This window comes from Haliotis asinina, chromosome 5, assembly GCF_037392515.1.
Source record: "Haliotis asinina isolate JCU_RB_2024 chromosome 5, JCU_Hal_asi_v2, whole genome shotgun sequence".
NCBI lineage: Eukaryota > Metazoa > Mollusca > Gastropoda > Lepetellida > Haliotidae > Haliotis > Haliotis asinina.
The window spans coordinates 34,251,453-34,273,095 of NC_090284.1; the positions used below are offsets into that span (position 1 = coordinate 34,251,453).

At 39.7% G+C, this 21,643-nt stretch overlaps 1 protein-coding gene across 2 annotated transcripts in view; it reads left to right on the forward strand.

Annotated features, from left to right (window-relative positions):
• Window positions 1-20,344, forward strand: part of LOC137284075 (protein flightless-1 homolog) — a 77,259-nt gene extending 56,915 nt beyond the window's left edge. For both annotated transcript variants that reach the window (XM_067815745.1, XM_067815747.1), the window contains 14 exons: window positions 4,857-4,941; window positions 6,464-6,551; window positions 6,808-6,921; window positions 7,435-7,543; window positions 7,965-8,048; window positions 8,229-8,325; window positions 9,141-9,318; window positions 9,653-9,875; window positions 11,226-11,266; window positions 12,520-12,643; window positions 13,220-13,309; window positions 15,787-15,879; window positions 16,099-16,212; window positions 19,243-20,344. In XM_067815745.1, coding sequence (XP_067671846.1) covers window positions 4,857-4,941; window positions 6,464-6,551; window positions 6,808-6,921; window positions 7,435-7,543; window positions 7,965-8,048; window positions 8,229-8,325; window positions 9,141-9,318; window positions 9,653-9,875; window positions 11,226-11,266; window positions 12,520-12,643; window positions 13,220-13,309; window positions 15,787-15,879; window positions 16,099-16,212; window positions 19,243-19,377 — 1,575 coding nt within the window. In that variant the 3' untranslated portion in view covers window positions 19,378-20,344. The remainder of the gene's footprint in view (window positions 1-4,856; window positions 4,942-6,463; window positions 6,552-6,807; window positions 6,922-7,434; window positions 7,544-7,964; window positions 8,049-8,228; window positions 8,326-9,140; window positions 9,319-9,652; window positions 9,876-11,225; window positions 11,267-12,519; window positions 12,644-13,219; window positions 13,310-15,786; window positions 15,880-16,098; window positions 16,213-19,242) is intronic.
• Window positions 20,345-21,643: the final 1,299 nt, after the last annotated feature.

Consider the following 21,643-nt stretch of genomic DNA (forward strand, 5'->3'; position numbering starts at 1 on the left):
GCAGTTCCCACAACGATCTTTCAAAATAGACGACATTCGGACGGGCTCGATTTAGACTCGCATCTCAAGTTCAGCAATCCTGCGAATGGGGAAGAATGAATGTTCCTGTCAACTGTCATCACTCAGAAGAAGGATAAACAGTTTACGTCCGAACACCTCGTCTCAACTACTGTGGGACTGAATCTACTCCCTCGACAAGATTGAAGCGGTAATTGCTCAAGACGTTGGAGAAGTCATGATGATCAACGCTTTCACAACGGTGCTCAAGCAGACGAATGCAAGCTAAACCAAAAGTCGCTCTCAATGGTCCTTTTCAGGACCACCAAACAACCCGAAAGAATACTTGATAACTTGATGTAAAATGAAATAAAACAAAGTTAGCAATGAATATGTCACGAAGATTCTTCAAGATGACTGCAACATACCACTGGAAACTACACCTCCGATCACAAGAGATGACGGTATTATCTTCGGTGGAAAAATTCTGACATATCTGCCTGGAAGACAATTTGTCTACATCAGCTTCATGCGGCAGAAGTTTTTTCGTACGCGTTACTCATCTAGACACGTGTTCACCAAACAGCATGGTTACGGACAAGCCTAAATGCTAGCAGGGGTATCACCGTTTGAACAAGATTTCACGATGATCAGTTATCTGCTACACCGGTGACGTCATGTCTACAGTCTGATTGGTCCTCGAGAGAAAAGAAAGTAAAGAAAAGCCAGTGACGTTACATCTACAATTTGATGGGTCCTCGAGAGACAATGCGCAGAATGTGATGTTATTTTTCCAGTGCTAATAAGTCGTCTACGTTTGACCTAGAGTTATTCAACGATGGAAAGATGTCGTTTATACACTAGTTTAGCAGTCTACAGCATCATTTGATTGTTTAGACGGCATAGAGATCTTCTACAGCAGACTCAACGTTGCCTATCAGGAGGATTACAGCAATGAAGGGCAGTTTCTGAACGGACAGCCAGCCAGCTATAAATAGACTTCCTTGGAATGTCAACAAGTTCAGCGTTGATGATCTGAAAATGAAGAATGACGCATCTTCATGGCATACAAGCTCATCATGAGAGCTACAGTTGGACTTCACTATCAGGCTACTAACTCGGCTCGAATGACTTGAGAATCGAATCCCTTTCAATGGCCAGCATTACCAATGGACAGTCCTTCCATCTGGAATATCTTCGGCCCCATGGCTATTTACATGGATAACCAAACCCATCATCAATTATCTACACCTCAGGGGGCTACGCAGTGTTTTTATCTGGACGATGGCATACAAGCGCATCAACGGAAAAGTCAACTCAGACTACAATTAGACTTCACACTCAGACTACTAACACAACTGGGTTGGTTAGTAAATCACCTAAAGTTAGAATGGGAACCTCAACAAGATATCAGATTCCTTGGGATTCGTTTCATCACTACGTTGAATCAGACTGTAGTTCCGGAGGACCGGGGGGCCAGGATTCAAGATATGATAATGCAAGCTCTACTCTCGCCGTTAACACTTCAAAGAATAGCAGTGTCTACTAAATCTCCTCACGTCACCACAAGATATGACCAGAAGAGAAAGACTGCATTTGCATTCCTTACGACGATTCTTGAATCTTCATTTCAACAACAGAGGACAAATTCCGCTCCCAGACAACCACAAGCCTTTTCTGATGGACTTGCCGATCGAATGTCTGTGCAGAAACCTATATGTTAGAGTTGGTATTCAACAACCACCTTTATGTAGATGCATCTCTACAAGGATGGGGAGCTTATCTAGGAAACGAGGTAGCAGCAGGAATCTGGAACGAAGAGGAACAGGCTCTTTACATCAACCAGCTGGAAATGAAAGCAGTCATTCATGCCATCCACCACTGGTCGACAGCACTGAGAGACAAGTTATTAATGATCCACACGGACAACTCAACAGTAGCTTTTTACATAAACAAACAAGGGTCAACAAGATCACAATCTCTACTACACCTAACGTTTCAAGTGTTCAACAGTTTGAATCTTCAGGTAAAAGCATGTCATATGCCAAGAGCCTACAACATCATGGCAGACGCCCTATCTTGTCCTCTTCGTCCATCTCCAACAGAAAGGATGCTGCATCGGGAAGTGTTTCAACTAATCAGTCAAGCTTTCGGATCACCGCAAATAGACCTCTTTGTAACAAGATTCAACAAACAGACAAACCCTTAGATTGGGCAACAGACGCTCTCAGTATTCCATGGGGACTAAACGCGTACGTGTTTCCCCCTCCACCCCTCCAGTACTGTTACCAAAAGTTATCGAGAAAATCAGACGAACAAAGAGGTTACAACTGATTTTGGTCGCTCCCTACTGGCCAACGAGAGATTGGTTTCCAACACTTACAGAATAGCTAGGACAACCAATACTACAATTACAAGAGTGGAAGAATCTTCTCATCCACCCGCACACAAAGCAAATGCACGGCCAACCATCAGTATTTCGTCTTCACATATGGACCATATTAAGACTTGTTTGGAACGCAGAGAATATTTGGCGAGAGCAGTGAAAGCAGTCACCTTAGCCTTGCGGAAATCCACTCGCACACTTTATGACAACAAGTGGAAACGTTTTGAGACATACACCAGGAAAAAAGGATTTTTGGTGAATAAGGCGACTCATCCTCAAATAGCGGATTATTTATGCTATTTACATCATTCTAAGGGTCTGAAAGGTTCTACAATATCTGCATACTTAACTGAATCAACTACCAGGTTAACTGGATAGACAGTAACCATACCAAGTCAAGACGACAACGGTTCAAGCGCCTATTTATCCCTATATCTACTGAGACACTCACAGAAGTATCCCGCAACACTATCTCCATGTGGATTAGAACTGTTACACTTAGAGCATATAAAGCAGCAGGATTCGACTGGATGTGATTGCCCCCAAATCTACAATGAATAAGAGAAGAATAGGACCGAATTACCGCCATTACAAGTTCCCTGTTAGTCAGGAAATTATTGGACGTAATTTGGAACTGATGGCAGAATCTAGGGTGGGCTGACCCACTGCCGTTTCCGTCGGATTCTGTAAGCAATTAAGCAAGAGTCAGGATAAGGAAAAATATGTAATTTTCTGAATAAAATTGATATTTTATACTTATCCTGACTCATGGCGAAACCCCCCCAGCCCTGCCCCTGAATTCTAGTATTCTCATGTCAGGCGATTATAGGAGAGAGTAAAGTATCATGGCCGATCATGTGACCATGTGCTGGATAGGGAGGTAATACATGGGTGAGTGTGAATTTTACATCCACTTTATTTAGAAGGGAACTTCAAGGGATTTCAGGTGTTCCACTACCTTCGCCAGGAAGAGGAGATAAGCAATTAAGCATGAGTCAGGAGAAGTATAAAATATCAATTTTATTCAGAAAATTACATTATGTTACTATGTATCCTTGCTGACAACAGATCATTAAATTTCTCTGATATGAAGCTGTATTTTTGTTTCTTGGGTCATTCCATATTATAACAAAGGTATTACAAAGGTGTAGTGTTGTTTTAAGCTGTATGACTAGTGGCACATATGACTAATGGGAGGACACCCCTGGCCATTTCTTTATGCTATTTATTTGCAAAATGTGATTATTCAAAGTGTGATGTTAAGTTTTCACTTTTCATGCTCTTTCTTTGTGTCATATTTACCAATATGTGATTTATTTTCTGTATCTAGATTAGTTATTTCCTTAATGTTATCAACAGGTGATTTATCTTCTGTGTCTACACGGGTTGTTTTCTTCATGTCATTAGTACAAATATAGTTCTGATTGCTCACATTTACTCGATGCTTGATTGCTTACTCTGGGCAGGATCTTTAACGACCCTTAACTGGTGTTATTTTATTGTAGGTGATGGCATGTTTACCTCATCAAAGCAGTTTATTAACCTTTTTTGACATGACCTTTGTCTTAGTGAATGGTTTGTCTTACAGTAGAGTTCTGATTACCTAAGACTACAATTTTAACTCTAGAACATCTGTAAGATTGTGTGGTCATAACTTATACCTTTTTCAATACAATGTCTGTGAGATAAGTTTTACTACTTATGACAGGAGTCTTTGTGCCAATACTATAACAGATACATGATGAAACTAATATTCTGTATTTATTGCGTGTACTGGTTACAATTAATAATGAATTTTGGTATGAATTATCATTTCATGATAGTAATCTTGACATATACAATGTAGTTGCATTAGACACTAGCAGGATGCTAACTGATCTATATATGATCACGTTCCAGTCAGCAATCACTTCACTAAAAGAGAAGTTTGACTGGATGTGATCTCCCTCGTTTCCGGATGAATTTTTGAAGAACAGGACCAAATAACTGCTGTTAAGCTCCTGAGGGGTGGGGGGTGGGGATGCTTATATGGCAGCCAACAAAATCCATCATGGTCTGACCCACCTCCAATTCCGGCAGATTCTGTAAGCAAATAAGCATGAGTCAGGGTAAGGGAAAATCTGTTATTTTCTGAATAAAACTTATATATTATACTTATCCTGACTCGTGGCATCAAGCTATCCATACCACCCCACTCAGACACAAATGATTCTCTGCAGTTCTCATGTAGGGCTTATGGTATTACGGAGAAAGTTACAGACAGTGCTTGTCATGTGACCTATGTGGCAGGAAACAGGAAGGCTTCTTGTGGGTGAGTGTGATTATACATCCACTTCAAAAGAAGGGAACATCAAGGGATTTCAAGTGTTCCTCTATCTTTGCATAGAGGGAGGAGATAAGCAAATAAGCATGAGTCAAGATAAGTACAAAATATCAATTTTATTCAGAAAATTACATATTTGAATTGTTTCAGGAAAGTGCACTGTCTGGTTTTGGCATGATAGCACCCCGTTTATACAGGGTAGAACTCGGGAAAGGCTACCTCAACTTGCCCCAAGGTGAGTGTAATGACAAGTGCATTGACACTGTGTAATCCACTGTGAACATCATCTAGGACAGGTTCATGTTTAAGAGGACAAGTGCATTGACACTGTGTAATCCACTGTGAACATCTTTTGTGACAGCTTCATGTTTAAGGGGACAAGTGGATTGACACTGTGTATCCCACTGTGAACATCTTATTTGACAGCTTCATGTTTAAGGGGACAAGTGGATTGACACTGTGTAATCCACTGTGAACATCTTTTGTGACAGCTTCATGTTTAAGGGGACAAGTGGATTGACACTGTGTATCCCACTGTGAACATCATCTAGGACAGGTTCATGTTTAAGGGGACAAGTGGATTGACACTGTGTAATCCACTGTGAACATCTTTTGTGACAGCTTCATGTTTAAGGGGACAAGTGGATTGACACTGTGTATCCCACTGTGAACATCTTATGTGACAGGTTCATGTTTAAGGGGACAAGTGCATTGACACTGTGAAATCCACTGTGAATATTTTCTAGGACAGATCACTGTATGAGGGGACTAGTGCGTTGACACTGTGTATTCCACTGTGAACATTAACTAGGACAGGTTCATGTTTAAGGGGACAAGTGCGTTAACACTGTGTATCCCACTGTGAACATCATCTAGGACAGGTTCATGTTTAAGGGGACAAGTGCATTGACACTGTGTATCCCACTGTGAACATCATCTAGGACAGGTTCATGTTTAAGGGGACAAGTGCGTTAACACTGTGTATCCCACTGTGAACATCATCTAGGACAGCTTCATGTTTAAGGGGACAAGTGGATTGACACTGTGTATCCCACTGTGAACATCTTATGTGGCAGGTTCATGTTTAAGGGGGCAAGTGGGTTTACGCTGTGTAATCGGCCCGTGATGGTCCCGGGGTAGAATAGGTCTTCAGCAACCCATGCTTGCCATAAAAGGCCCCTTATCTTGTCATAAGAGGCGACTAACGGGATCAGGTTGTCAGACTCGCTGACTTGGTTGACACGTCATCGGTTCCCAATTGCGCAGATCGATGCTCATGTTGTTGATCACTGGATTGTCTGGTCCAGACTTGATTATTTACAGATGCCATAAAGCTGGAATATTGCTGAGTGTGGCATAAAGTTAAAGTCACTCACTCACTCACTACACTGTGTATTCCACTGTGAACATCATCTAGGACAGGTTCATGTTTAAGAGGACAAGTGCATTGACACTGTGTAATCCACTGTGAACATAATCTAGAACAGGTTCATGTTTAAGGGGACAAGTGCATTGACGCTGTGTATCCCACTGTGAATATCTTCTAGGACAGGTCAATGTATGAGGGTACTAGTGCATTGACACTGTGTATTCCACTCGTAAACATGTTCTAGGACAGGTTCATGTTTAAAGGGACTGGTGTGTTGAAACTGTGTATTCTACTGAACATCTTCTAGAATGGGTCAATACAGAGGGAACGTGATTGTCCTGACCTAGATTATACCTGGTTATACTTACACTATTTTTGCCTGTTGCAGTTGAAATTCCCAAGGCTAAGTTGGTGCAGGGATTACTGGACACAAAATGTGTTTATATCCTCGACTGCAACTCTGATGTGTTTGTCTGGTAGGTATTCAACACAGAGAAAGGATTTTGTTTTGATTACTAATGCAGTTGAGTTTACTTTGTCCAGAACTGATATGTGAATAAAAGAGTTTTTATATGTTTACCTCATAAACGATATTATTAATAGTGGGGGAGTCCAAGTACGGTTATTTCCTGTTTTCTTTCTTCCACCCTGAAATAGGACTGTACGGTATATAACACATTTAGTCCTCAGTACAGATGGTTTGAAGAGGAATAGATTACTGATTGATTTCAGGATAGGCAAGAAATCCACCAGACTGATTCGAGCAGCAGCATTGAAACTTTCTCAGGAACTTTATTCAATGATGGAAAGGCCAAAGTATGCAAGTGTTTCCCGCTGTTTAGAAGGGTGAGTATTATGGTTCATTCAGTCCCTTTGACAAGATTGAATTTTATTCTTCACTTTCACAAATGTTTAGGCATTCCAGTTAGCGTCTAAAATAAACTGATGCTTAAATGAGTAATTTGTGGTTTTGCTTTATTGTTTCTGGTTTTGTGCTGTTCATGTGCCAGAAAGTCAAGAGAGGTTTGTTGGTACCCATGTTTTGACATTATTCTGTTGTTCATGGTCAACATTAACATTTTTTGACATCCTTTTTGAAACCATGAGGTCTATGGAGCTGAAGATTTACAGGATTGATCTCAGAGCTATTGTGTCCTTGAAATTGTTCATGTATTCCAGAGTTCACAAATACTGTCTGACTGTGCCATTTGATTGCTGTTTATAAATTTTACACTTGTTCACAATTTCAATGCTGGTCATAAGAAATGATAAATGTTAGATTCATTGTGGTGCTAGTGGCTCCCACCTATAGTCTGCTGTCTAAGTACCATGTGGTATACACCCTGTGGTTGGTTTCAGTGGAGAGCAGCAGATCTTCAAAACCAAGTTCGTTGGCTGGGATGATGTGCTTCCTGTTGACTACACCCGCACTGCAGAGTCTGTCATTCGCAGAGGTGCTGATCTAAAGGTCAGTTCCTTTTGCTGTGAAAGAGAATTAATGATCAGTGTGCACAGTGCACTTATTACAGACAAGGTTGTTGGAGTGTACAATGGCATGTACTGAAATATCTGAGTAAACATGGCAGTTTCAATATAAAGTTCCTTTGTTCACACAAATGTTGACACATGATATTGTAAAGAGGTTTCTATTCTGATTTTCAAAGTGGCAGACATTTTGAAATACAAGTCCTTCTGCAATTAAACTGCTGTGTATTTTGTAATGTTATTTAAACTGGGATGTGTTTAGTTAATATCAGGCTCTAAATATGTGTTTTGGTTTTGATGATACTTTATGCTATTCATATGATGGGATATTTTGGCCACATGATTTATTTGTGACGAAGTATTCAAGACTACATGGAATCATGAAAGCAACTGTATTGTTCCAGGTGATCATGGAGCGTGACAAGATGAAGACAGATCTGTCTGCACTCTTCATGCCCAGACAGCCTGGCATGTCTGCTGATGAAGCGGTGAGTTGGAACAAACAGTTCAAGTTTTGGATTATTTCATAATGAGAAAGGCAAAAGACTTCTATTAATGGTAGTCATTAATGGATGTTGAAACATAGTTCTACAGGAACATACAATCCAGTATTAAAATTCATGTTAAAATGTGTCCTTTAGATTGACATAGTCATTTGTGCCCTCTAGGAGACACTGGCTTCTGAGTGGAATGAGGATCTGGATGGCATGGAGTCTTTTGTATTGGAAGGCAAGAAGTTTGTGCGCCTCCCAGAGGAAGAACTAGGTAAGCAATGTGGAAGCAGAGCCTCCTTGCATGACTGTACAGAGATTTTTGTAAGCACAGGTTTTAGTAAACTTATGCATTACAGTTCAGTATGCTTAAGTGTATTCCTTTTAGGCATGCTAGAAACCCTTGGTTTACATTGGTCAAATGTTGCTTGGTGTGTGTCAAATTATTACAATGACTGGTATTGCTCATATACTAAAATTTACACACACTACAGTGTGTGTGTGTGTGTGTGTGTGTGTGTGTGTGTGTGTGTGTGTGTGTGTGTGTGTGTGTGTGTGTGTGTACGTGTGTGTGTACGTGTGTGTGTACGTGTGTGTGTACGTGTGTGTGTGTGCGTGTGTGCGTGTGTGCGTGCGTGTGTGTGTGCGTGCGTGCGTGCGTGCGTGAGAAAGACAGAGGGAGAGAGGCATTGTATATATACTAAGATCTATATATTAAGGAGTGTGTATGTGTGTCAGGCATTGTACAGACACTAAAAAGTTGGGGGTGGGGGGGAAGCATTTTATGTATACTAAGATATATATTAAGTAGTGAGTATGTCAGTCAGGCATTGTTCAGACACTAAGAAGTGGTGGCGGAGGCATGGTATAGATACTAAGATATATGTACTAAGAAGTGTGTGTGTGTGTGTGTGTGTGTGTGTGTGTGTGAGAGAGAGAGAGAGAGAGAGGCATTGTGCAGACACTAAGAAGTGTGTGTGAGGCATTGTGCAGACACTAAGAAGTGTGTGTGTGTGAGGCATTGTGCAGACACTAAGAAGTGTTTGTGGGGTAGGTTTTTAGATACTAAGCTGATTGTTTGTGTGGCAGGTGTGTTCTACAGTGATGACAGCTATGTGTTCCTGTGTCGGTACTGGGTGCCAGTGGAACTACCTGAAGGTGAGGAGGAAGACGAAGAGGATGTACCAGAGGATGAATACAAGTGTATTGTGTACTTCTGGCAGGGTCGGACTGCTTCCAACATGGGCTGGCTGACCTTCACCTTCAGGTAATACAAGTAATCAACATGACTTTGCACAATTACCATCGCTTGTAGTTATGAACCTCCTGTCATATCACAAATTTGAACTGAGCTGATAATCACATTTCTGGTACCTATGATTACATTGGTGATTTACATTATCACATTTCTTGTAACTATGATCACATTTAAGAATTATTTTATCCCATTTTTGGTAGCTATCACCACATTGATGAATTATTATTATATTTCTGGTACCTTCATTTTATCACCAAAGTTTCTTCACTGACCCAGGAACAGTTGCTTTGTATGAAAGGGGTAAAAAAATGCACAAACTAATGCCTGTATTATTCTGTTTCAGTTTACAGAAGAAATTTGCAGCTCTGTTTCAGGACAAGTTAGAAGTGGTACGACAACATCAGCAACAAGAGAATTTGAAGTTTCTATCCCACTTTAAGCGCAAGTTTGTGATCCGCACTGGTAAACGACCATTGAAAACACCAAACATGGAAACAGTGAGACCATCTACTGAGTTCTTCCAACTGAGAGCTAATGGCAGTCCTATTGCAACCAGATGTGTGCAGGTGAGCAGGGGGTTGTTATATCCACAGAGAGAAAAGACAGGTGGCAAGATAGTCAGTCGATGCATCACAGTTGTGTTCTACAAGCTTGACCTTATTTTTGTCATTAACCAGCTAGTGGACTGTATTAGGTTTATCATCAAAACCATTGCTAACCAGCAGGAGCGCCCAGATCTCCCAGTGTGGTCGATTCTTTCCTGGTATTGTAAAAAGTCCTACCCAGCAAAAATCATATCATGGTGATTTGAATAATGCTTAGGAGACACTTCTTTCCTGAAGATGTGGATTAGCACAGTATTGGACAGTAATGGTCTGACTTCTTTAAATGTAGCCCACAAGGAGACTTTGTTTGTAATCACAGAAAACCAGAGCCACTGGATCTTTCATCCTCTTTGAGGCTATTGCTTTCTCAATGAAAGGCTGGAGCGCAAACCTCCAAACCTCAATGGGTTTCCAAATTTTCTCCCATTGGCTACTCTAGAGTAGTGAAGATGTTACCTGCCCATGAGTGACAGGACTATAATGGCCATGGGTGTCTGGTGAGAGCGTGGTGTGAAGCAGGGGGGGAGGGATGTCAGAGGTTAAGTTCTTTTTCTACTAGAATTTACTACTGAAACAAACATGTGCCTGATAGCAAATGTCCAACAGCACTTTTCTTTGTGAGGACAAAAATGAGATGCACATTTGATAAGCTATGTGATGTTTGCTTATCCATAAAATCAACTTTTACTGAAAAGCTATTTTTAAAACAAAACAAGTAATATTGACAACATAATTAATTCAGTCATATTTCAGTCATACTCTATGTATGTAGACATTTACATCCTTATAGCAATGTAATATTTACAACATAATTCAGTCATATTTCAGTCATACTCTATGTATGTAGACATTTACATCCTTATAGCAATGTAATATTTACAATTCATTTTGCTGTAAAATAATTCTCTAAATTAAATAATATATATTCTAAGATGCTTCCGAGAAAGATCAAAACCATCGATGTACTCTATCAGACAATAATGTGCTTTTTGCATTATGTCACAATGTGTTGGCGTCACTGCACCATTCTAGTCTGCCCCCTGTAATTGAACACTTTTGCATTACGCTTCAGTTGAACTGACATCACAGTGCATGTCAGTTGTCATCGCCCCATACAGTTGCCTACAGTAAGCTACTCCGTTGCACAGTTGCTTCACTCAGCTAACATCACTTGTGGAAACATTGCATTTTTGTTTTCCAATGAAGATAATGTTTCCTGGAGGGAGATAATTTATGAAAGCTGTTGTTTTTTGAAAGGTGATGTCTCTGAAGATAATGAAAGAAGATATTTACATTTTTTTTGTTTCACAGATTGCACCAGCTTCAGCATCTCTTCTGAATTCCTGTTTTTGGTAAGTTAATAGTAGAAACTCCTGGAAAAACAATTTTGTTTGATTGGCATTATTAGAAGCTGGTGAGTGATAAGAGGGTAAGGTTCTTTGTGGATAACAACTTCTTTATTACATATGATGCGACGTTTCGGTGTGGATCCTTATACCATTGTCAAGCAAGAGTGACTTCCTTGACAACAGTATAAGGATCCATACTGAAACGTTGCATCAAATGTAATAAAGAAGTTGTTATCCATAAAGAATCTTACCTTCTTACTGGAAAGACAGACAAACATTTCTGTATTAACTCAACAAACAAAACATGTAGGAGGAGAAGAGTTCCAGTGTCTTGCACATTGTTTCAACTCTGAAGGGAGGGAATGAAAGGTTTGTGATTCCCACTCACAAATGCTTACAAATTTCTTTTGGGATAAGCTTCAAAAAGAGCTAGATCCTGGTTATTAAGACATTTATTGGTGAACCCTATCACAGCACATTTCATTTAAGGTCCTATTTGAAGTCATTTTGAAATTAAGTTGCTTCATACTTTATCCTGAATGTAATGCAAATATTATTGAGATGAGAAGATATTCCTAACTAGACCTATGTCATGTGGACCTGACTAATTCTTACTGAGCATTAGAAAGTCAATAGCAGGTCTGCTTCTATTGTTGCTTATATTTGCAACTCTAATTATTATTTTCAAGTGACTTTTACTGCCTGTTATTGAAATCTGAACCTAATCTACACTAATTTTCATTAAAAACAAAAACTCAGTTTATATTGGTATTGTCCTGTAATCTGCATCTACCCCTGTGGTTTTGAGGTTCAATCCATGACACAGAGTGATGTTTGAACATGGAACTCATTGTTTCTCTGCATGAAGGCAATTAAATAAGGACTGGTCAAAGTTATCAGACTGTGTCTCAATGTCAGCAGCATGTTGTATCACCAAACATTGAATTTTAAAGCAAAGGTTTTGAAAAAGAGCTTTTAACATATTTATTGCTTTAGTGGGATGAAGTTTTGTACATCGGCCTAAGAGTTTGGTATTGAAGTAGTTAAGTTTTGTGTGACTTAAACTGACATTTAAAAAAGATGTGGAGTATGATCTCAATCTGTTCACCATTTATGTTCATGCTTGTTGATAAGATACTTGTAAACTGTATGCGGACATCACGACCACTGGCATTAATATCTTGGTGGCAACTGCTTGACTGTTGGTGGTAGGAAGAGACAAAACCCTCAGTATGTAGAGTGTCTGTTTGTTTCAGCTACATTCTCATGGTTCCCTTTGATAGTGAGGACATGCATGGCATTGTGTATGTGTGGGTTGGGATGAAGGCAGACCACGATGAAGCCAAGCTAGCTGAGCAGATTGCCTACATGATGTACAAGGTAACACAGTTAACCACTATTCCTACCAAAATAATGGACAAGGTAGGTGAGTTAACCATTATACTCCTTCAGGTAGTGTACAAAGTAGAGGAGTTTACCAGTTTATTCACTGAGGTAATGTACATGGTAGGGGAGTTACCTGCTGTACTCACCGGGTTAATGTACAAGTTACGTGAGTTTACCAGTGTTTTCACTGAGGTAATGAACAAGATAGGAGATTTAAATGCTGTACTCATCAGGTTAGCATACATGGTTGTCAAGTAAACCGCTGTTGATATTTCATTAATGTACACCTGTCATTAACAAGATAGTGCACAAGTTTGGGACATTAACTGTTGTGATTAGCTTGATAATGTGCGTGGCTGATGAATTTACCATTGCTGATGAGTTGCCCACCCACCAGGGTAATGTGCAAGGATAAGGATACACAACTGTTCTAGAGCAGGAGACAAATTAAAGCTTAGCAGCATCCTATAACTCTACATTAACCATTTACCAACACTCCTATTTATGTTACCATTATAGGTCATGTTGATAACCATGCGTGTGTTTACTTTATGCAATCACTCTATGCAGGATGCATACACCATCCAGATGATCAATGAGGGTGAAGAGCCAGAGAACTTCTTCTGGGTTGGCATTGGTGGGCAACGGCCATATGATCATGTGAGTACATGCTTGTAATCTCTTTGTTGTCATGGTACTTTCTGTTCAGATATGTTACAATGTATTTCTGTGTAGAACTATCACCATACTATTAAGCAGTATGCAATAAAGGGGGAACATTGAAGGTCAAGCTGTATAATCAAGGCTTTATATATCCAATAACTATAGTACTTTAGTATTTGTGAATGATGTTTGAACAGTGACATCCACATATGCATATCTAGAGCTGGAGTGTTCATTTGGGTGACCTTTGTATGAGGCCATGGTTTGAACAGGTAAACATAGCAAATGTCTATATATGAATTATTTATTCAGAGATACAGATAAGCTGAGTATCTGCGTAAATTATGTCAATATCTATGTGAAAACTCAGTCCCTATGAAGTCTTTTGAGTACAGGCATGCTTGAAGTTTTGTGTATACACTCAAGTGTACAAACAAAATAGAATATGTTGATAGGTTCTATATATATATTTCATCACATGAACTTGGCAGCTTGCAGTCTTTCTGATCATTCCTCATATTTCTAAACAAGTGTAAATGACAAACACGTAAACCAACATTTAAACTTTATTTTGTTTTCACAATTAAAGGAAAATGGCAAAATACCCACTTGAGTTCGAGTGAGGTGGGTACAGCTTATTTGGTTACTCAGAGCAAAATCTGGATACCCATTTGAGATGAACACATGCGAGTATGTAACTCAATGGCCCAAAAAGTTATCTGTAGCGCTGATTCATTAAATATCCAAGCATCACTGAAGGCATTTTTGTGCAATATCCAGTTCAACATAATGGGAATTAATTCAACCCATAATGCATACCTTCCAAAATGCAAGACCTCCCAAAACGAAGATTAAAATAGCTCATTAATTAATTGGGCCATGCTTGTCACCCTAATTAATGAATACCTTGGTCCGCTCCCCCGCTACTGTAGTGGATTACCACTGTGTTAAGTCGTTGAGTAGTAGAGCACAACAACATCTTAAAACACTGCTCCATTCTTTAATCTGCTGGTGATATATTTGAAGAGTAGAAGCTGCGTTTAGGAGATTAGACAGTTCAACTCCTCCCACAAGTCTTATTCAAACACAGCATTAAAACAATCAACTAACTTAGGCAATGTTCTCACTAACACTGATGTATCCATCTCCTGTGAATGGTATCTGTACATTTGAAACGTTGGTTTCAAATAATGCTGTGGTCGGACTAAGAAAAGTAAGGTAGGTCTTGTCTCAGAAAGGGGCTACACAAGTTCTCTTAGACAGTTATATGTATGCAAAGAACATTAGATGGTTACTTGTATGCAAAGAACAATATATGAAGAAGGAAAGTGTGTACTGGAGGTGTGTGGACAGATCATGCCATGACCAATGCACAACAGTCAGAGACTACATTCATGGCATGTTGGAACACAACCATCCACCAAGGGATGACCGTGCAGTGAGATTTGTCATCATCATAAGGAAGAGAGCCAGAGAGGATGGCGCAAAACTCAAGAACTAAGACTTGCAGTTGTGTACAGAGAAAATGTAGAGGTTCAAAAGTTGATACGAGTGCCAGATTTGCCATTGCTGCCCCTTCTCCAGGTACAAGATGCCGGACTTGAAGCTTTGAATCAGTGCCTTGATGTAGGTCAAGCCAATGCCATAAATGATTATATCATTGTAACATGGTTGGACGAAGATCCCTGGTTCCCTCCTCTACGTTGAAGTTTCGAGGAAGAGAAATTTGTGCAGATCCACTTGGGAGCAGCTCCACCATACAAGAAGTTTGTCTACAAAGAGAGAGAGAGAGCAACACCTTGTCTGACTCAAGGAACAGCTTCACCACGTTGAGAAGATATCCCTTAAGTTCCTGGATGCAGTTGGTCCTCTGCTGATGAACAACTGATGGATATGAAGTGACTGATAAACTAGGGTGTTGTCAGGAGGAAGATTGTTACTGCCGTAAGAATGATTGACATTGTTGTGAGGAAGACTGTGACAGAACTAAGAATGATTTTCTTTGTTGTGAGGAAGATTGTGACTGATGAACTATGAATGATTGACACTGAGTGTGGTACCGTGTAATGTTGAGTGTGATAACATGCGTAAATGAAATTTCACTTGTGAGAACTTATTGATGAAATAAAGGATCACTTTACATTGTCAAAAGTCGTTACATGAGTGACATCATTTTTCCTAATCCTGGATACAGCCAACTAATTATGGATGCAACCAAACATGAAAAGTGATGTTTTAGCGGGTCTGTGTTTTGGGAGGATACTACATGGTTCCCATTGGATCAACACTTTCAAATTATATGTGACTTCTTGAACATCTAAAAATATTAATTGTGTCATGGCAACATAATTCATGATTATGGCTACAGTGTAATGGGGATTTTTTGTTGTTGTATTTTTTAAGTTACAAATGGTCATAAAAATTGTTTTATGTTTTTCCACATCTATATACACATGATTTTCTTAACAATTCAGGATGCTGAGTTCATGAAATACTGTCGCCTGTTTCGTTGCTCCAATGAGAAGGGATACTTCACTGTATCAGAGAAATGTGCAGACTTTTGCCAGGTACTATTTCCTAGAACTTGAAAGTTGTCACACATAAGTAATTTGTGCATTGTCAACTAGGTCATATGCATGGTCTAGAATTTTGAGAAAATGTACATGTTCAGCTTATGAGCTACAGTTTCATTTTGGCTTTTTTCAGGGTTAACTGATTTAAATCCAAAATATATTTTTTATTGTAAGTCCTTAGAACCAGATAAGATTGATGTGTATGTTGTGTAGGATGATCTGGCTGATGATGATGTCATGATTCTTGATAATGGAGAGCAAGTCTTCCTCTGGGTTGGCAAGAAGACCAGTGATGTGGAGATCAAACTAGCATTCAAAAGTGCACAGGTAAGATTCTCTTCTTTAGTAGACCTGGGTTAGGATATGACCCACACCTAGACCCTATTCTCAAAAGGATCCTAGCCCAAGGATATCCTAATTATTTACAACCATTCATTATATAGTGGACAGTATGTTCCTGTCGCTAGCATTGAATCACTGGTGTCAGTGACACATCACTGTTCAATGCATTTTATCACAGTTGTCAGTGGCACATCACTGTTGTTTGCATTTTATCACAGTTGTCAGTGGTACATCACTGTTGTTATGGTACATAAATGTTGTTAGTGATACATCACTGCTGTTAGTGGTACATCACTGTTAGCTTTTACATCACTGTTATTAGTGGTACATCACTGTTGTTAGCTTTTACGTCACTGTTGTTAGTGGTACATCACTGTTGTTTGCATTTTATCACAGTTGTCAGTGGTACATCACTGTTCTTAGTGCTACATCACTGTTGTTAGTGATACATCACTGCTGTTAGTGGCACGTCACTGTTGTTAGCTTTTACATCACTGTTGTTAGCTCTTACATCACTGTTGTTAGCTTTTACATCACTGTTGTTAGCTCTTACATCACTGTTGTTAGTGGTACATCACTGCTGTTAGTGGCCCATCACAGTTATTAGTGATACATCACAGTTGTTAGTGGTACATAACTGTTGTTGGTGTTACATCACTGCTTTTAGCATGTCATCACTGTTGTCGTTGGTACATCACTATCTTCATTGGATAGTGGCAAATATTCACTCAATACACCACCAATGTATTGGTATAGGTAGTTTCCATGCAGTATCAGTGATGTACTTTAAAACAGGTTACAAAAATACATACATTGTTGGTATTTTGCAGCACTGAGTTTTGTGGGCTTTTGGACTCTTTTTATCACACTGCATTTCAGTGGACATATGAAAAAGCTACCATGCAGAATTTACACAGCATTAGAATCTGTAGGGTTTTGCAAAGCATCATTGAAATGTTCCAATACCATCAAACTAAAATCCGTTTGAGTCAGAAACAGACTGATGAATTGAAAATATTATCATTGTACAGAATTGCCACATAAAAATACATAGTACACATGTTCATCATTTACTAATACCCAACAACTCTCTGGTATTTGAACATTTTCTGGACTCGCAAAAGTAGTTATTTGTTGTGGCAGGGTGAAGCTGCAGAAACAGAATCGCCACTAACTTGTTGTGCATGGGATACACATGCTTGATGAAAAATGAAGTTGAATTCTGACATTAAACAGTTGATGATTAAAGTCTATGATTTCTTCTGTGCTGAAGCCTTAAGGGGCAAACCATTTTATGCCATTGATAAATTCCGTAAGCAGGCATCAAAACCTTTTTGAGTATCAGCAAGGGTAATGACAGATGTTCTGGAGCGGAAATATTGTGGGGGTGATGCAAAGCAGATTGAAGTCGTGTCAAAATCACACAAATTAAAACATTTGGACAACTTTCAAAAGAACCTTGTAAGGCAGTCTATGAACAAGCTCTATTCTAAAAACAAATAAATGTCGCTGAAAATTTGAAAAAGCATTTGAATCAAGAACACAACCTCAGAGTATCAAAGTACATGCTCTGGTGACTCTTACACTCTTTTGGATATCGTTATAAGAAAATTTCGGGGGAGAATAGGTGAGTATATTGTGAATGCCCTGATATCATTCGCTGTAGAAATAATTTTATCAGGGAACTGAAGCACAAAAAAGAGTTCTCGCCAGTGTTCTTGGACGAGACCTGGGTCAGTGCCTTGCACACTGCCAGCAGTCAGTGGGTACCCGATAGGGGTGATATGGGGTCACCTAGAAAGCTGCCTCTAGGGAAAGGAGAGAGTAATCATTCTCCATGCTGGTTGCTCCAGCAAACGTTTTCTCCCTGGCTGCGACTATTCTGAGCAAAGTCCACAGATAACAGAGACTACCATTGAGAGAAGAATGGTGCGGTTTTCCTCGATTGGGTTAAAATGAAGTTGGTGCCAGCTCTACCAGAAAAGTCTTTTATTGTCATGGACAATGCCCCATACCACAGCATGCAGGACCTTGGCAGTAAAGCCCCACAACGAACAGTTGAAAAAAGATATCTTGGCTAGACAAATTTCAGATCGCACAGCCTGCAAAGGCAACGAAGCCTCAGCTATATGAGATCATTAAAAACCACAAAGGTGAACCTTCCTACAAAGTTGACAGTTACATGAAAAGTAAGGGTCACGATATTCTGCGACTTCCACCCTATCACTGTGACCATAACCCCATTGAAATGATATGGGGTATTGCCAAAGATGTTGCCAGATCAAACACAACTGTTTGATTACGTGATGTAGAGGTTTTGGTTAAGGAATCCCTTAACAAAATCACAACTGAAACTTGGCAAAACTGTGTCAACAAAGTAGCTTTGTCATACTGTTGTTGTTTCTACTTGTACATAAATAGCTTGTTGTACCCCCCTTGCTTCATTCACCTGATGAAGAAGTAAGAATATAGTTCGAAACGTCGTGACCCTTCACAATAAAGAAGTTGTCATCCATAAAAAAACTGGTGCCTTTAAAGTAGCTAACGTCATTGAAAAAGGGTAATGGTTTTGGGATGGCTTACAACAGGCAATTGTGGCACCACTTGTCATCCCTTTAAGTCGTGACTATGACACTACAACAGATGAGGAACCAACAGGTCTCCCGGAATAGTTTTGAGATGTCCCCGCCATGACTGGCTGTTCCGTTTCTGCGGTTTCACCCCATGGTGACAGATAACAATTTTTGTGTTTTCAATGATGATAGTTTCTTAAACAACTTTTTTGGTGGAGCCCAGAAAATGTTCAAACATCAGAAAGCTGTTGGGTATTAGTAAATGATAAACATGTGTATTATTTATATTTATGTGGCATTTTTGTGCAATGATGAAATGTTCAACTCATCGGTCCGTTTCTGACTCAAACACTGTATGTACTGACATTCTTCTGCCATTCACAAAGTTCACTGTTATGATTTTTCACGTAGGTAAGTAAATAAATATGTGATCTATTTCCAGGTTTACATCCAACACATCCGCATAAAGCAGCCAGAGCGTCCCCGCAAACTTCTTCTCGCCATGAAGTACAAGGAACACAGGAAGTTCACCAAGTGTTTCCATGGCTGGGGCAAGTACAAAGAGGTGCTCAAGTAACTGCCAAAACCAACCACACACTGTGCAATATCAGTTTCAGGAGGGGCAACACAGGGGTAACAAGCATATCCAAAACTGAGATCATTGATAAATAATGTGGTGTAGTGAGGCAGGCAGGGTACCTGTTGGTGTACTGGAGACTACATGATCTAAGGAATTGCATTGTCTCAGCAAGAATCTCAAGTGAATCATTTCTAACTGGACCAGAGCTGAACATGTGATTGTCTTTCTTTTATTACTGTGTCTGCGTAATGAAGATATTCACTTCTTGTTGGAGTGTATGTTTGCTTCAGTAAGAATCAAAATATTTTGTGAGTTCATTAGGTTGGCAAGGCTGTTTTATTTGGCACCAGAGATGCAGGCAATTATTCTTGTCAGCAGTCAAATGAGACAATAGCTGAGTGTCATCAGTATGTAACATTCTTATCAATAGCCACTGCTTGCATATTACAGTGACTTTCCTCCCAGCTAAGTCATTGTTCCTATTAATGCTATAATATGGTGTGGAAGGGTGATGTATATGTACCATTGTTGTGGACAAGTCGTGTGCCACGTGCCAGTTTGGCATCATTGTACGAGTGTGTAGCCTGCTGCCAGTTATGTACCCAGGTGCCAGATCTTCAGCTGATTGTGATCATTGACTGGTCCACGAGCCAGTGAGGCAGTTGTGAATTACAGCGGGCAACACTGCTATAGATGTACTGCTACATTGCACCATGCTGAAACAGTTTGGACATATTTTATTCTTGTTTTTACCTTGCCCCGGTGTGACCCACTGCTTCCAAAGTGGAAATATACCTTTCCTGTATCTTCCTGGAGGACATTCCCTCTTACTGTACTTTATACTTTGCAGCAAGTGAGTTTGTGTCCGAGAGAGAATGGTATGCTGTACGAGACTTTGTGTATGGTTGTTGACTTGCTGATGGAATGTTTACAGGCTTATTAAAATTTGTCCTATTTATGTATATATTAAAGTGTTGTTCTCTGATCTATCTACAAGAGACCTCCTCTGTGGTCAAATGGACACGTTCCTGGTTAGGGGTTCAATCCCCAAGCTCATCATACTAAGACACCAGTCTCATCAATAAGGGGATAAACCAAGGATAAGTTTGTGTCATTACTTTATGTGTGAGTTAGGTATCCATGATGGTGTTCCATGGCATCTCAATGGACTGTGACTGGAAACACTAGGCATTGAATGTCAGTGTATTTGGCAATACTAATTTCAGGTTATCACAGCGTAAAGTGTGCGCTGTTTACTTGCTGTGGTCAGACTTCCATCTTGTGAGAGTGGGTTAGATTGCTGAGTTTGTGTGCTGTTGACTAGGTACCTGAGTGTTTTATGGCTGATTTCATTTGTCACATTGCTACACACGTCAACATCAACCAGAAACAGCAGATCCAAGTGATACAATGTTTATTTCAATAAATTAAAAGATTGCCTCTCCATAGTGGTAGACAGTATCACAATGGTGCATATTTTGAGTGGAGTGTGACATCACAAGGCTGGCTAGTTGGCCACAGCTCCAGGACAGAGACAGATAGGCCCCTGGTGCAATGTCCAACACAGGTGCTCTACACTGAAAGCTTGGTGTTGGCGTAACTTGCATACAACACTATGGCAGTCTGTTAAAGCACAATAGAAACCTCAACATGCTGAATTTTCTGACATGATTTCATGCTGCTTAAAACATGCATAACACATTAACATCTCTACTGTCAACAAGCAAATATATCAAAGTAAACAAAATAGACATTACTTAAAATATAAGAATTATGATGCAATCCATTGGAAAATTTGCATAAACCTTACCATTAAGATGATGAGTCAGCTGATTACAAATGTTTATGAAGCATTAACTCAACACTTATGTCTGAAAGGATGTATTAACACTAATGGCATGTGAAGTGGCTTGCATCATGGTGTATCTTGGAACTAATGATGAAATGCCTATTCATTCATTACACAAAAAGTGGGGTATTATCAAGTACTGGATTCAAAGATATTGTGAAGATCTCAAAGACTAACTACATGCCTCTGTGTGCTGCATGTTTCAGCTGCTCTGTGGATAGGATAGTGTCACCACTCCGGGTGAACATGGCCCTGGAGCTGCCAGAATTAGGCATCTAGATCAGAACATCATCATTGCATCAATTCCAATGATCATCTCAGGAGAATAATTTACTGGAACACTGAATTGATGGGCTAAGAGAGATGCCTGCTCTATCCAAACTACATGCCATAAACTGTTACTTGGGTATTTAA